This window comes from Poecilia mexicana, unplaced genomic scaffold (assembly GCF_051168715.1).
Source record: "Poecilia mexicana isolate PSO_F unplaced genomic scaffold, ASM5116871v1 scaffold_13, whole genome shotgun sequence".
NCBI classification, from domain to species: Eukaryota; Metazoa; Chordata; class Actinopteri; order Cyprinodontiformes; family Poeciliidae; genus Poecilia; species Poecilia mexicana.
In genome coordinates, this window is record NW_028263382.1 from 22481433 (window position 1) to 22496919 (window position 15487).

Genomic DNA, 15487 nt, shown 5'->3' on the forward strand with positions numbered 1-15487 from the left:
TATCTTTTCCAATGTCCTCTTTCAAGCTTTTGAACTCATTACTTCTAATCTTGCTGCCTCTTTTCTCTGCTTACTTGAGGCGTCTCCCCAAATAGTGATGCCACTTTGAAAGTCTCCCGCAGATCACATTTTTCCCTCAGAGGCATCTCAAACTGTAAATGCACAGCACTGATGCTCTTAGAAATGGTCCTGACTCCTACTTATACATTTTGTTTTCATTCTTCTCAATTTTTTAAATGTTATTATGCTTTAAATTTCAGTTTGGCTCAATTCCTGTCAATCTTCGACTCAGCTCTAAACAACATATACAGCCTCATATTTGAAATTGACCAACTTATACCTCGAATGCACGCTTTCCACATCTGGTCCATCTCCACATTGTGTTGGGATCCATTCTTTTCCTTACCCGATCAGACCCACTGTAGGACTTTTTATTCTTTTGCATTTTCCAAACACACCAAGCTGTGTCATCAGACATTACAGCGTCCCAGTTATACCTCTTTTTCTAAATGAATTATTTGTTGGTTCAGATTGTGTTTAACATTTTGCTTTGCTTGTTCATATTTGTTGAATTAGTGTTTGCAGTGGAGTCTAGTTATTTACAACACTTTACCAACATTTGAGCTTTAAAATATCAAATAATAAAATAAAAAAAATTGTTAGGCAGTATACAATCCTGTTATATTTTTCGCATTCAAGACAAGAGTTTGAGTTCTGCTCATTATCCCTAGAGTGGTGCTGATGGCTCTGCAGATCTGTTTAAGGGAATTAATTGTTTTGTTGGTCATTGACATTATGATTCATGTTGAGTCAATTAAATGAGCCCCAGGAATTTCTAATGTCTCTAATAATAGCATTTTTGCGGGGGAGGCGAGGAGGGGCTCTTTTCTGTGCGTTTTGACGTTAAGGGTAATAATTACTAAATTTAATGATGATGGCAATGTTGTTTTGGATAATTGTAGTAAATTGTCATAGGAAAATGACAATTTCCCTATGAAAAAGAAAGTCATAATTTAATTCTCACCTGAATAGAAATAAAGATTTGATTTAACAAACTATTTTCAACTGACTTACAGCTGGTTGCATTCATGGTTTCCTTCAGCCATTTACATGTAACTTTAGTTTTGAGATAAGTGTTTAATTTTAAAACTTAACCAGTAAAGCTTATGTGATCACTTAAATAAAGCATTGTGTCATTTTACTGTGCAATGTTAATATAACTTTTTTTTGGTCAAATATATGTATCATATGTAGCTTTCTATTCACTAAAGTAAGTACAAGATATAACATAACCTTCACTTACAGGGTGTACCCTGCATTTAGGGGAATATAAAGACACATACACATTGAATAAACCACACCAGGATCACATTTTTCTAAATTTCTAAAAAAAATAAATTATTTCTAATTCAAGAAATTATTTTACGACTTTGGGCATTCATGCACTGTGTATTGATTTCTGAACCCAGTATGGTCATGTGACCCCTCAGAAAAAAATAAAAAAGGAACAATAATATGAAGGCAAAAGTACCTTGCACTATCCTAATGTAGCAACACATTATAAATTTTGCAATATTTATCTCAATACTGACACAATATACCAAACAGGAACACATATGTTTGGTATGTTCACATCAGTGATGTCAAAGGACTTAATGTTTTACACAATGCACTATTTTTTCACATTTAGCCCGTGTATAACAGTTTTCTAGGTAAATAAAACATACATAAGTCAAGAAAAAACGTAACATAAGCTTTAAAATGTGTTGAGTGGCACTACGTAGAGTCCAGCAGAGGGTGATGGGACTCTCCTTGGTTTTGTAAACAATTATTTACAAACTGACCTGCAGAAGAGAAACATAAGTTGTTGTTTTGTTTTATTTTTTTCCTGTTTTGAAGATTCTCCTGTAGACCCAGTGAAGATCTTTGTTGGGTTGTTTTCCTGCTTGTTTGACCCCTTTTCAAGCATGTCAGTGGGTGATTCTTCCTTGATTAAACTGCTCTTGTGTGGAATGTGAACAATTTCCTGAATGAACTATTCAATCCGCAGCATGTTATCTTTTTCTGTGTGTTTTATTGCCCTCATAAACTGCTTCATGGTTTCAGAGTGTTGGGTATTGCAAAGGCCTGTTTGTTTAATTAGATGAGATTAGTCTCCTGATTAAAATGGGCTTGATAAGATTTTAATAGGCTTGCTTTCATGTGGATTACAGTGTGAACAGCCTCAAGCTTAGTGCCGTAACTCACTGCTTCTCAAAGATGCACTTGTCATTTACCAGACGGAGTCTTTACTCTTTAGAAAACACTCATAAGCAGTGATGTTTGTCTGCGTTTTTCTATTCCTTTAATCTTTAACCACATGCATAAAAAAATCTTCCACCTATTACTGCACATGTGGGCAGACATCTCTCTGTAGTTTTTTTTTTTATCTTTTTTTCCGTTCATTTCTGTCTTCTCAGCTTCAGATTTGTGTTGAGTCAGTGGAGAGTCTCAGTGGAATTATGCAAAATGGCATAAAGGCAAAAACAATGCATTGGAAGACAAGAACTAACGCCTTTTCCTGTGTCATTTTCTTTTAAAATATCACTTATGATGTTTATCTCAATGAAAAAGTCTGTCCCTTTTAGGATTTAATTGCAGCTGCCGTTGCCAACAAAGTGTTTGCAAACATGCACCCTTTTCCCCTTCACCTCTTTCCTCATTTTTCTTTTGCAATGTTAACATCCACGTCTTCATCTTTCTTGACTGTTTTTCCTCATGTGCACTCTTTACAACCAATTTTCTGGTCCTCTCTGCTGATGCGCTCCTCCAAACAGATGTCTTTCTCCCCTTATGCTGATCTTTGTTTAGGAGGGTCCGTATGTGATGCAGAAGAAGAACTGGGAGCTTTACGAAGGCAACGACCAGTATGAAGGATATTGTGTAGACCTGGCTTCAGAGATTGCCAAGCACATCGGAATCAAGTACAAGATCTCTATTGTTCCTGATGGAAAATATGGAGCCAGAGACCCAGAGACTAAAATATGGAATGGCATGGTGGGAGAGCTTGTGTATGGGGTAAGGATGGAAACAGGACAAGTATAAGCTGGATTCGTTCTTAGTCAACTAAAATGTATTGCGCTGCTGTTTGAATAAATTTCAGTTTCACAAATTCCATCTCAGCAAATTGGAACATCAGCGAAAAGTGAATAATTTTAAATTGCTATAGACAGAAAATTACATATATATTAAATAATACACTCCTGATGCACATAATTTTGCATTTTGTTCACGTCTGATAGAGAATCAGAAATCCCATATTCATCCATAACACCAATAAAAAGTATTTCTAAGGCTATGTTAATGCAGCAGGAGTTGATGTTCAATTCTTGATGTTCTATTGTTGGAATCCAATTTTTGTGTGTGTGTTCATTCGTACTACTTAAAGATTCATTGGCAATTAGACTTTGAAGATTTCATGACATCAAAGCGTCATCTGTTAAGTCTGTAAACCAGTAGTGGTTGGATTGTGAAGTGATGGACTTCAGTGATCCAGACTTCTCTCATAATTATAATTTTCAGTCATTAGTCTGTCTTCTTGTGCAAATTATGATTCATATCTCATGTCAAGGACATAAAAGTTGCCTGAAATGCAACATTGAACAACTTTCAACAATTGGATAGATAGCATTTCACATGTCGTATCACATATCATGACCTTCCAAAAATACTGGCCTAAGTAATTTATTTTTTGGCAAGAAATTACTTGGGCCATTATTTTAGGAATGTGACGTTATGGAAATGGCTCAAATTAGTTTTTTGGGGGGGTTGAAAAGATCAGATCAATGGGATGATTCAGACAATTGTAAAAAATCGGATTCAGGTTGGATTTCCTCTTTAAACGTTGCCTAACTGACAAAAAGGAGACTTTATAATGGCCTATACAATAATGGGAAGACTGCTGACTTGTCAGTTGTCCAGCAGACTGCCATTGTCACCCTCCACAAGGAGGGAAGGCCACAAAAGGTCAATGCTAATCAAGCTTGCTGCCCACAGAGTGGGCCTAATAAACCCCACAGAGAATGCACCGTTAGGAGGAAGATGAGAGATGCCAATACAGAAGAGCAGAAGGAAATTACTAAAGCAACCTGGGCGTCCTTAACACCTCATCAGCACCACAAGCTTTGATTGCCTTTTTCTGAAGGACCCAGGCCAAGTTCTTAACACATTTTCTATGCAGTAAATGCATTTAATTTTAAGAAGGATGGCATTTAGGCACTGGAAATCCTTTCTTATGGGTCCTATGTACAATTCTAATCTTCGGAGAATTAATTGAGATAAGTGTGCAGACGTTAGGAAGATGGCTCAGAAATCAACACCAGTATGGGACATCTCAATCATGATGATCTTGCACAGGTCCTATAGATTGCAGAGTTCCATCACATACCAGCAGAAAAAAATGCCAATAACTCTGATGCAGCACATAAACTTGTCTCAAGGCTTCCGTCTCCTTAGTAACCATGTTTGGTTCCCACAGAGATGCTGTGTCATGGAGTGGCTATTTATATACGGGGGATTTGCCAAGCTCATTAATTACGCCTTTGATTTCACATAGCTGCCTGAATGTCAACTTTACTGTCATGCAGCAGACAATGTCAGTTATTGTTTAGGGGAGTGAAGCACAGAAGGAGCTCCAGAACAGCGACTGAATCAATTACCCTCCACAACTTGTAGTGGAAGGTGACTCAAAACGGTTGCATTGATTTATCTGTTTTGAATCTCCCAAAACACTCACTGTCCTTTAAAGATACTCTCAAACCTACTCTAGCTCAAGTATACACACATTTTCTTGTGAATTAATGTTTACTTGTGGAGTTGAGTCTTTGGACTGACAGAAATGTGAGCAAATCGTGTTTGCCCTCCTTGGCTTTTCAAAGTTGGGAATTCACAAAGATGGCAGTCTGCTCAATGTTTGCAGCTGTTTTCCTCAGTATGTCTTGTCTTAGTGAATTAGTGCAACAAAATTCACAGAGACGTTGACGAAACACATGCAGATGTAAACATGACCATCAAAGCCTGCAGAGATACGTCAGAAGTTTGATTGAGTTTGCAGTTGTCCTCTCTTCAACCCATAACACGGACAGAGCAGAAGTGATCAGAGAAAATATTTTACTTTTTTTTTTTATGTAGCAATTTATTTGTGTGACTTCAAGTCCTGACAAAATTGAGCCCCTCTTCAATAACTGACAACTAAATAGAGGTGATGTGAATGCTTTTATTGTCCCACCCAAATCAACTCCACGTCGCACTTTCAGAGCAATCTGGCTGTGTTGAAAAACACACCCAGCAGGTAGCTTTATTTTCTTTTCTTTTCAGGATTTTCTTTTTCTTTTGTGATCCAAATTTCACTATTTTTTGACAATTCAATGCTATTTGTATTCTTAGCACTTATTAAAAATAATTTTAATATTATTCCAAATTATCTAAGTAATAAATAATTGTATTAAATTAAAATATATATAAAGCATACATTTTTAAACATGCAAAAAAAAAATGGGTGAACATTCGCTGAATGCATGTGAAATAATAAGTGTTGAAATGTGTGCAAGCAGCTTAGAGAATCAGTTTTGTCAGTGCAGCTGTTTTTAGAGTGGACATGCCTTTGTGTCAAAGTTTAGAATTGGAAAGTTGTCCAATTTCCTGTTTGCACAGATTTAGAACCCACAAATAATTTAATTTAACTTATCTTGAACAGTTTTACTAAAAAAAAAAAAAGGTCCCTGATAGTTTGGTGGAACATTTTATGAGTTGTCCACTTACATGCACCCATTTTTTTTGTAAATGGCAGTTTTCATAGGCCACATTGTGAAGAATCCAGGTAAATTGAGGAGATTTAAAAAAAGTCTAATGTAGCAAAACCTTCTATATTTAAATACATGATTGTCCTTTCATTCTGTGGCCTTTAGTCCTCAGTGGAAGTAGTAAGAAAATGCAGCTTTAATTATTCCTTTATCATGTAATAGAGAGGGGTGTAGAGCTCATTTTTGCATTCCCGGCTTTATAAATACTACAACCAAAAGTATTGGACTAAATTTGAATCATTTCCCAGAATAACAGCATTATCAGTCAATTTATTTTCTATTGTTACTTCAGCTGCTTAAGGGTCAAACCTTTGTTGAGTATTCAAGCATTGAAAATAGACTCTCATAGAAAATGAGAGTCTGTCAAAGGGCCTAAGAGTATTGTTTAAAAACTTTACACTTTTGCCCTGTAATCAATAAATGAATAAAGACTTAATACGCTTGTCAGTTTTGTTGAATGTTTAGAAGATTTGCTTTGTCTCATGTGGAGAATGGTTTGTCTTTTGCAGCAGTTTGTGGCTTATAATGCACATTAAACCAGTAGTCTGTCAGCCTGATAGTTAAAGACCATTTTAGACCAAATGCTCCATGTTGATTCAGTGAAGTATAAAGTGAACTTCAGGCACAGAAAAATGGACAACATAAAGTTTAAAGTCATTATTTTTCATTGTTCATTTTCCGTTTTTTGTGTGAAAACAGTTTGGAAAATTGCAGCAATTCCAAGCTCCTTACTGTAGTCATAAAAACAATATTTCTCCTCCTGGAAATGCAATATTCACTGGGGTTTTTATACGATCAAAGTGGATCTTTTACACCAATATTGGTTATTTGGGCCAGAATGGCTTTTCATATCATTAATTATTATCACCATCTTCTATTTTGACTTTGGATACTTAGAAGACCTTTGTTCTGCAAGAGCAAGCATTGTTGTATGCAGATGCCAGTTAGACCTTGAGACTCATTTATATTCTGGATGTGTCCCTCTCCGGCCAACATACTGTATAAATTACTCCTGTGTCATTCTGGGTTGCCCTCTTCTTCCTCTATGTCTTTTTAGCCTCCTCTATTCCCTCATCTGCAATACCACGTCTGCCCTTCCTTTACTCTGTGTTCGCTGCACATTCCCTTCCATTTATCTGTATTATATGTAATCTCTGAGAAGTTAATTGTGCAATAATGTGACTGATATGAAGTCCCTGGCCCTTCCCTTCTTCTTTGCAGAAAGCAGAAATTGCCGTGGCCCCACTGACCATAACATTGGTGCGAGAAGAAGTGATTGATTTCTCTAAACCCTTCATGTCTCTTGGAATTTCCATCATGATCAAAAAGCCTCAGAAGTCCAAACCAGGTGTCTTCTCCTTCCTGGACCCACTGGCCTATGAGATATGGATGTGCATAGTGTTTGCTTATATTGGAGTCAGCGTTGTCTTGTTTTTGGTAAGTAATTCATAGAAACTGAGCTGAATTGCCAGACTGTAGCGCATGGGTTATTTAAGGCGTTGGATCGTAGATGAAAAAGAAAGTTGTACATGAAAAACGGTTTATAATTCAGTTTGATTTCTAGACAGAATAAAGCGTTTTACTGCGGTCGTCTTTACAGTTTTACAGCTTATTTCTGTTTAACTCACTTAAATAAAAAAAGCACAGGTTCACCAAAAGAGGACAATAAGTTGGTAAGGTGAGAATTTGGTATAAGCAACATAGGACCATGGGTCCATAGTCCACCTTATCTTGCTTAAAAAGTTCAGGTTGGTGCAGGTGGAATATTGGGGTTTTCTCGCAACGGTATTGTTGCTGTATCAATCTTCTGATGGCTTCTTCCTCTCAGTAAATGCACATTACCAAAAAGTTAAAACCCTCTCGAGCTAAATGCTTTAATATGACGATGCTTTCACTGAACCCAGTGACCTCAGAAGTTACGATCTTATGGTATCTGGGTTGAAGCAAGAGTTGTTGATGTGTAGCTGACAAATCTGTTTAGCAAGTCTGTCTGCATCAAGTCAACATGAATCAAGATCTCAGAGGAATGTTTCTGACACCTTGTTGAACCTATCCTTAAATACCTGAAGCAGTTCTGAAGGAAAAAGGTGTCCAACTCAGTCCCAGCACGCTGTCATACCGAGATGGATATGAGTGCTTTTCAGGTACCGTCTTATTCAACAAATGAGAATATGGATTCTGATGAGGCTCATATCTGAGATAAAAAGCCCTTTTTGAAAATAACAAGCCTAGTATGATGTTGCCACCTCCGTGTCTGCTTGTTCAAGACATTTTTTTTATATATTAGCCAAAATTACATTCTCCAATGTTGGCTATAGTATTGAATATGTTGTTCAACAAAAACGTCTCCTCTTCAGTTACACCTTGATAACACATGGTAATCATCCCTCTTTTTTAATTGTGCTGTCGCAGTTAAAAACACACGTAAATCATCACGTAATTCATCTGGTTAGAGTGAAAACTTTGATCCTAGAAATTAGCTGACACTTTTCTGCCTTCACTGTTCCAGGTAAGCCGCTTTAGTCCGTACGAGTGGCACGCAGAGGAACCAGAGGAGGGTGCCGCTGAGCAGGGCCCCACTGACCAGCCTCCAAATGAGTTTGGCATCTTTAACTCTCTGTGGTTTTCTTTGGGAGCCTTCATGCAACAAGGCTGTGACATCTCACCAAGGTTGGTGTGCTTGAGATTGTTAATGCGAATCTGATTGACTAAACAAAAGTTACTATTTAAGACCTAGCACCGAATTTGTGCTTGAGTGGCAGCCCCCCGATTTAATTGTCCAGTTTATGTTAATATTCCTTCTCAAAATAGAAAAGACACTTTAATCTTCAGTTTAAAGTTGGTTAAAAACTGTCTTGCTTCACAGGCGTTAAGCAAGCCCGAATTTCAACCACATTGTTCACGCTATATTTGAACAGGATGTAGCCTATGGGCTAAAAACTAACATTTTCCATGTATTTTTGGGGGAGTAAGTAAAGACTGGGCCTAAATAGACCCATCCAAGCACTGGATGTGTTTGACTGTTCAGTGTGATTCACCTTTCTCTCCACTTTCTTAGCTTCCACTGAGCTCATCTGACTCACCAACAAAACGTGTCCTACAGACACCGAAGACTTTCTAGACACAAACAAACACATGAAAACATGCTCCCACATGCAAACAACCCCCCCCCCTAAAAGCGAGAACACCCTGCATACATTTCAGCCGCTGTGTTCGTACGGGTCCTGTGCGGATGAAGATTTCGCAGAATGCTAGGTGTGTATGAATTTTTAATACGCCAAGGAGGAAGCAGAGTCCAGCTGTATTTTTAGAATATTTATACGAAGATAGCATTTTATAATTGATAACCTGAGAATGCAGTTTAGTGAAATATTCATACCATGCTTCTTCAGGACCTTTAGGGAGCAGATCTGAGGAGAGAGGTAGCAGCAGGGAACACTTCACACCGTAACTAAACAAAATGCATTTCATAATCACACCGTTTCTGTATCACTCCCTATCCTGTAAAATAAATTACAGCAAATTAATAATGCGTATGGCAAATTGACCACTATTTCTTTACACAAACCTATTAGTTATGTAAATATAAAATGTTACTAAAAGTACTTTATGATGACAAGATTGATTGCCTCATCACCAATGTCATAACCGAGTGGCACATAGATTTCTGAATGAAGTTATGCAATTCAGATGGATCTCCTTAAAAGTAGTTGGAACATTTACTTTATTCGGGCCATTAATGTCACCACTGGGTCTGTGAAGGTCACACGGGTTGCTGGTGATGCCTTCCTTTTAGTTAATATTGGGTTTATTGTGACGTGATGATTCAAAAACGTCACCAACAATGACATTGTTTTGGTCATGTGTCGAGGTGTGAATAGCTCTGAAACGACTTGAGGAGACAAGTCAGTGCTGCCCGGTAGAAGATAGAGTATTAAAGCATGTTGTTCTGTGTTTTGGATTCTTTCGGTCTTTTCTCAAACCAGCCGTCTTTCCAGTTAAAATTATGTTCACTGCTATCTTCAAAAGACTGTCCCGTCCCTCGGTGCACATTAACAGCCAAAACTTCACGCAGTAAGTTTGTCCTGCTAAAATGCCACTCTGCAGAGTGTGTGTCTGGATGTTTTATTGTAAAGGTGAACCCGGGTTAAATGGTATGTTTGGATCGTCAGGTGACAACAATCCAAACGACTCGTGTTACCTTAAAGGCACCGTCTGTGACCATAACAGTCTTATTAGAGTGTTTGTTCTGAAACTTTCAGCTCATGTTTGGAACTGAAAAGGCCTTTTACTGAAAGATAAAATGTCTTTTAAGAAACATTTGAGGATTCGGGCTTCAACTTCACCTCTAAATTCCTCAAACCTAAGTCTAACTAAGCATCGGTGTGCTGTGTTGTACAAACTAGTCTGATATTTAAAGGCCCCACTTTACAACTTCCAGGACTAAAAGGATATGCTGCTAACATTTTGGACCCAGATGCCACGCTACATCTTAAACGGTTTAGTGGAGTCCAAACCTTGAGGCTTCAAAGCCGTTTATGGCAGCAAAAGTGGGACCAAGATAATATTTGACATAATTTCATTCTTGGCTGCTTTATACTCATTTGGAGTCTTTAGCTCCTTATCAGATTCTCGTTTTGTTAACTCTGTTACATATCCTCTGATCTCAGTTAATGTCTCTGTGTATGTTTTGCTTGTATTACCGCTGTTTTAAACTTTGTTCACTGTTTTTGTCTGCCGTTTACATGTACATCATTGTTTTTATTAAAAAAAACAAAAAAACTATTTGGACCCAATGCTGCCGGCCTATCCACTGCCTACATTTGGGTCTCATAAAAGTACAACTAACGATGACTCCGTTTTCAGTGTCAACAATCATTAATCTTTTTTTCTTTTATTCTTTTCAGCAGTGTGTCCGAGAAATGCACAGAATGTTCAAAAATGTTATTAAAGATTCCCTTTTCTTTATTTTTTCCAAAGCTAGATTATACCAAACATTGCTCAGTCATTTCCACTGGATCTTCATTAGCATTTCTTTATTGAGTAAAGAACAAACAATTTTCCAGCAGCTGCACAAACTTTGCTTTCTTCTTCCTCCTCTTTTGCTCTCATCCATCTCCTTCACAGTCCTGACACCTGTCGTCTCTCTCCTCTCCCCACTTCACTGAGACTGACAGGCCAATTCTAACCTCAGCACACTAAATGAAGCACACTCACATCTGCTGCAGGCGCACGCACACACACACACACACACACACACACGCACACACACACACACACACACACACTCACATAAGTTGCATACACAAACACATTTAACAAAACCACACAGAAGAAAACGCCCACTGCTCAGTTTCACAACTTTTCAGTAGGCTCATGTGCACTTCCCTGTGACTTAAAGGCCCTGTTCATAAGCTACAGCTGTCACTGCGATAATGTGATACTTAACATGAAGCCAGCGTTCGTCATATAAATCACCGAGCTCTGTCAGTTCCAGTACAGCCCTACTCTTGCATAGCCTGGGATTACTGCGGTCTTAAATGCCAGATTACGTTCTGACAATGAGAAGTCTGTCACTTACATGTTTGTCCTTCTCTGCTACTTTCCTTTTTTTTATCTACTTGGCTTTTTAAATGAGGCAGGATGTTTCAATGTAAATTAAAGTCTAAGATGTCTCCTTTAGAGTGACGGCTCGTATGATTTATCTTGTGGATGTTTAATATATAACAAGCCCCAGGAGACAAACCGTATTGGTTCAACTGATATCAAAGCTGCGTTTAGCAACGTGGCTCTGCTCCCAGGATAGTGGAAGCATGCACTGGTGGAAGCGTGCAGCGCTTTTTTTATTTGGATGGGAAACTGTCTTCCTACAAACATATTACAACTATTCAAATTGTTTATTGATCGGAAGACTTACTAGTCCCAGAATGCACTTGTGTTGTCAGGAATAGTGGAACATTATAGAGCACTACATACACTACTGGCTTTTTTTTTTCTAGCAACGTCCCTCTTCTTGCTAACATTTGAAGACTGGATTTTTAGTATGCATCACTTCTTGTCATGTCAACGGATTCTCCCACTCGAGCCATCGATTTCTACCCTCCTCTAGAGTTACCTTGGACTCTGATTAATGATCTCCTTTTGAGGCTTAGGTGGACAGTCATGTCTCGATAGGTTTACATTAATGTCATACTTTTTTTGCCATTTTGGAGGAGTATTGTGCTGCGTGAAAGGTTCAAAGCTTTGAAAAAAACATGAGACCATTTCAAACTGCAAGACGTCTCCTCACTGCCAGGGAGGCAGACATACTCTTTTCATTTTCTCTGCCAAGACCACCTTAATGGCTTGAAGCAAATTGCAAGCAAGATTTCTTCTTGTCATTGTTAAATAAGCATCATATTTAAGAGGCAAATTTCTAATGGTCATCTTTTTGGGAGAATGTTCTTTTTGAAGAAGAGGATCTGTTCAGTTCCTCCATCTGCAGATTGCGTCTCTGATTATTGCCTGGTTTGTAGGTGTACGGACACCTTACAAAATTATATGAATTAATGTGTTTTTTTCCAAGTGTGGCCTATCAAGAATTGGAAACAACAAGGCACCAGTACTCAAGACAAGAGCTTAAAAGTCACTGTGACACAGTCAGTGACAGAACACTTGTTGTCCTTTGCAAGCTGCTGAAGCATTTTTGAGCAAACAGAAGTGGAATTAGCTCCTCTTTCATTGATTCTGTGCTTTCTATGAGAAGCTAGCTGCGTTTTGATCTTACTAGAGTTCGCAGTCACTTTCCCTCTTGTGCCTTTGATGGTCCATGCACACACACACACACACACACACACCCACACACATGCATTCAACAGCAGCACACGATTCTTCACTTTCCCCTGATAACAGTGGTGGAAAAAGACTCCAAGGAAAGAGATGTAATCAAAGGGAAAATTGACTGGTTTTATGCAGATCGCAAAGATTAGAGGTTTCTGATAGCTTTCACTTTCAGCTTTGACTTTGTGGATTTTTTTTGTTTTGTTTGTTTTGGTCTGAGTTGCTGCTGCTTCACTAAGCCACACAGTATGTTTGTATGTTTGTTACCCCTTTCTGAGCTCACCAAAGCAGATGAGGGCATGTGTTTCATGAAGAGGCATAAAACTACATGGTAAAAACGAGAATATGTTGGCCTTTTAGGCTTACAAGTAGTGTTTTTTTTTTGTTTGTTTTTTTTTTTGTTTTGTTTTTTTATGGGAGTGTATGAATGATTTTGACAGGGAGGTTAGCTTTTAGATCAGGGATTCTCAAAATCTCAAGTGTGATTCCCACTGGGGAAAAAAAACAAAAAACTTCCAGGACAATACTGAGCAAATCTGTTTTTGACAAGCTTTGCAACTCAGAAGCTAAGAACATTACCAGTTATGGCATTCTTTTCTTAGACCTAAGCAGCAGAGGTCTTTGAAATGTATTGTAATGAATATTCAAATTTTATGAGAAACTCTTAAGTTTCGTATGTATGCTTGAATCAGGAAGTGAAACTGATATCTTGCACTCCTTTCCAATTAATTGGGCAAACAATTTTCTGACACTGGTAGCATTTCGCATCCTTGATTCAAATGTTCTTACATTATTCAGAATGACACCATAAATCTGTGGCATACATGCCTATTATTTTAATTTAAGGCAGTAATGAACCTGGTGTAGTAATCATCTCTTAATCTGAGGTGGGGTTCATTAGTGAAACCCAGTAAAAGCCAACCTAATGTTTCACTTTTAGGACAGCACATAATAGGGATATGTTATATTTTACTGGCATACTTAAAGGGCATTGTTTTTTTTTTATTTTATTTAATTTTCATTCTCATTAAGCTTTAAAAAATCTGCTTAAAACCAAATCTACTCAAAGTATTTTATGTGCTGCCAATGAATCAAACATTTTTATTTCAGAAAATATTAAAAAGCCTGGCTCATTTGATATATTGCTGCAGAAAGGAAGTAAAACTGGCATCCAGACTTTAGGCGTAAATTCGTGTGATGGATGAGCCTTGGAGGCACAATGCTCTTGAGATTATAGCCTTTGAAAAGGAGCCATGTCATGCATATCATAATGTCATATCATTTTTCTATCTCCTCAGTTCATTTCCTCTAATCCCCCAGTCCCTTGTTCACCTTTGCAAGCAGGTAAAATCACAATGTCAAACCTTACATAGGCTCCAGTCACACAAACTTTATCACAAGTTAGATAGTAGGCTCTATTTAGCTCTAAAATTCAGTGCTGCTTTAAAAGATATAATGAGCGCACAATTGCTACATTTGCTCACAATGTCTAAATAGAACAGAATTATCAAATAAAATTGTATTTTTATTTGAATAACTTAAACACACTATCATACTGGATAACAATCTTCAGATATCATAAAGTAGTATTGCAGGCTTCAACGCAAAACTGTGATAATGGAGTTTTACCATTAAATGATCTCTTTACTAAAACCCTGAATCTTCTAGGAGGTAAAAAAAAAATGTGCTGTCGAGCCTCGGAACGAGTTGAATTGAGTGGGAAAGAAATTCAAACCAATTTCTCCCTCTAGATTTCTCTGACAGATCCCTGGCAATGAAACGAATGAGAATGGTCCATTCTCATTCTCATTCAATACTCAATAGGGTGAGTATTGAGAATGCAGCTTAATGAGATTCTCTCTGACCCGGCTGCAGGAGTCTGCCGCTTTCTACTCAACTTTCAAACTATTGAACGCTGCTAAGGGAATAGGAGTTTTATAGATTCTTTATCTCCCCTTAAATATAAGAACCGGTAAAGGATTTTACTCCTGTTCATTGTGTCATGATGAGTTGCAATATTCACAACCACATCCACCTGTTTCCTTAATCTCTTATTTCAGTTTTCCTTTGTTATCAAAGTACCGTATTTTCCGCACTATAAGACGCACCTAAAAACCTTCAATTTCCTCAAAAGCCGACAGTGCGCCTTATAATCCGGTGCGCCTTATATATGGACCAATATTGAGCCACAACAGGTCCAGCAACGGACCTTACCACAGGGGCCGCGTTTCATTGGCTAATGCCCATTTTAGGTCACAGTGCAGCTACCACGTGCGTGACCGTCTCACAAACACAAGCTACAGTAGTAAACATATGCTAATGTACATTGTGGACCATCAAAACCATGAATGCCGACTTACCCAGCCTTGCAAGAACAATAGGCATCAGTGATCTTGTCCACAGCTATATTTATGCTGAGGGTGTGAGGATCTGCTGTTTTCCTCATCTATCGGTAGCTTTTAGCTGTGACGCGCACAATGTTGGAGGCATCCAGTGGCTCAAACACCTTGATGTCGTCCAAAAAAGATGACATGAACTTGTTGGTTCCCCTGTCCATTGTCGTGGCTGATATGTTGTGAAAATCCGGCAGAAATGCTACGCTAATTAACTCAGATCGAAATGAAAGACGTCATGTTTACACAGACATGCAGTAGGCTGCTTACGTAGTTGGTCCACTACGGTAAGCAGCCGCCAACTTCTTTTTCCCCTGTAGAAGAAGTAGTGCGCGGTGCATGCTGGGATAGTTGTCAGAACACTGGTTTGTTAACAAAGTTTGATAATACATTTAAAGGGGGGGAGGGGCAGGGGAAGAGAGACAGAGACTGCAG

General features: G+C 38.2%; 1 protein-coding gene across 1 annotated transcript in view; it reads left to right on the top strand.

Annotated features, from left to right (window-relative positions):
* gria4a (glutamate receptor, ionotropic, AMPA 4a) overlaps positions 1–15487 on the top strand; it is a 58145-nt gene that overhangs the window by 17736 nt on the left and 24922 nt on the right. Inside the window, exons 6-8 of the mRNA XM_088012128.1 lie at positions 2851–3057; positions 7062–7277; positions 8350–8510. Of these exons, the coding sequence (XP_087868254.1) occupies positions 2851–3057; positions 7062–7277; positions 8350–8510 (584 nt within the window). The remainder of the gene's footprint in view (positions 1–2850; positions 3058–7061; positions 7278–8349; positions 8511–15487) is intronic.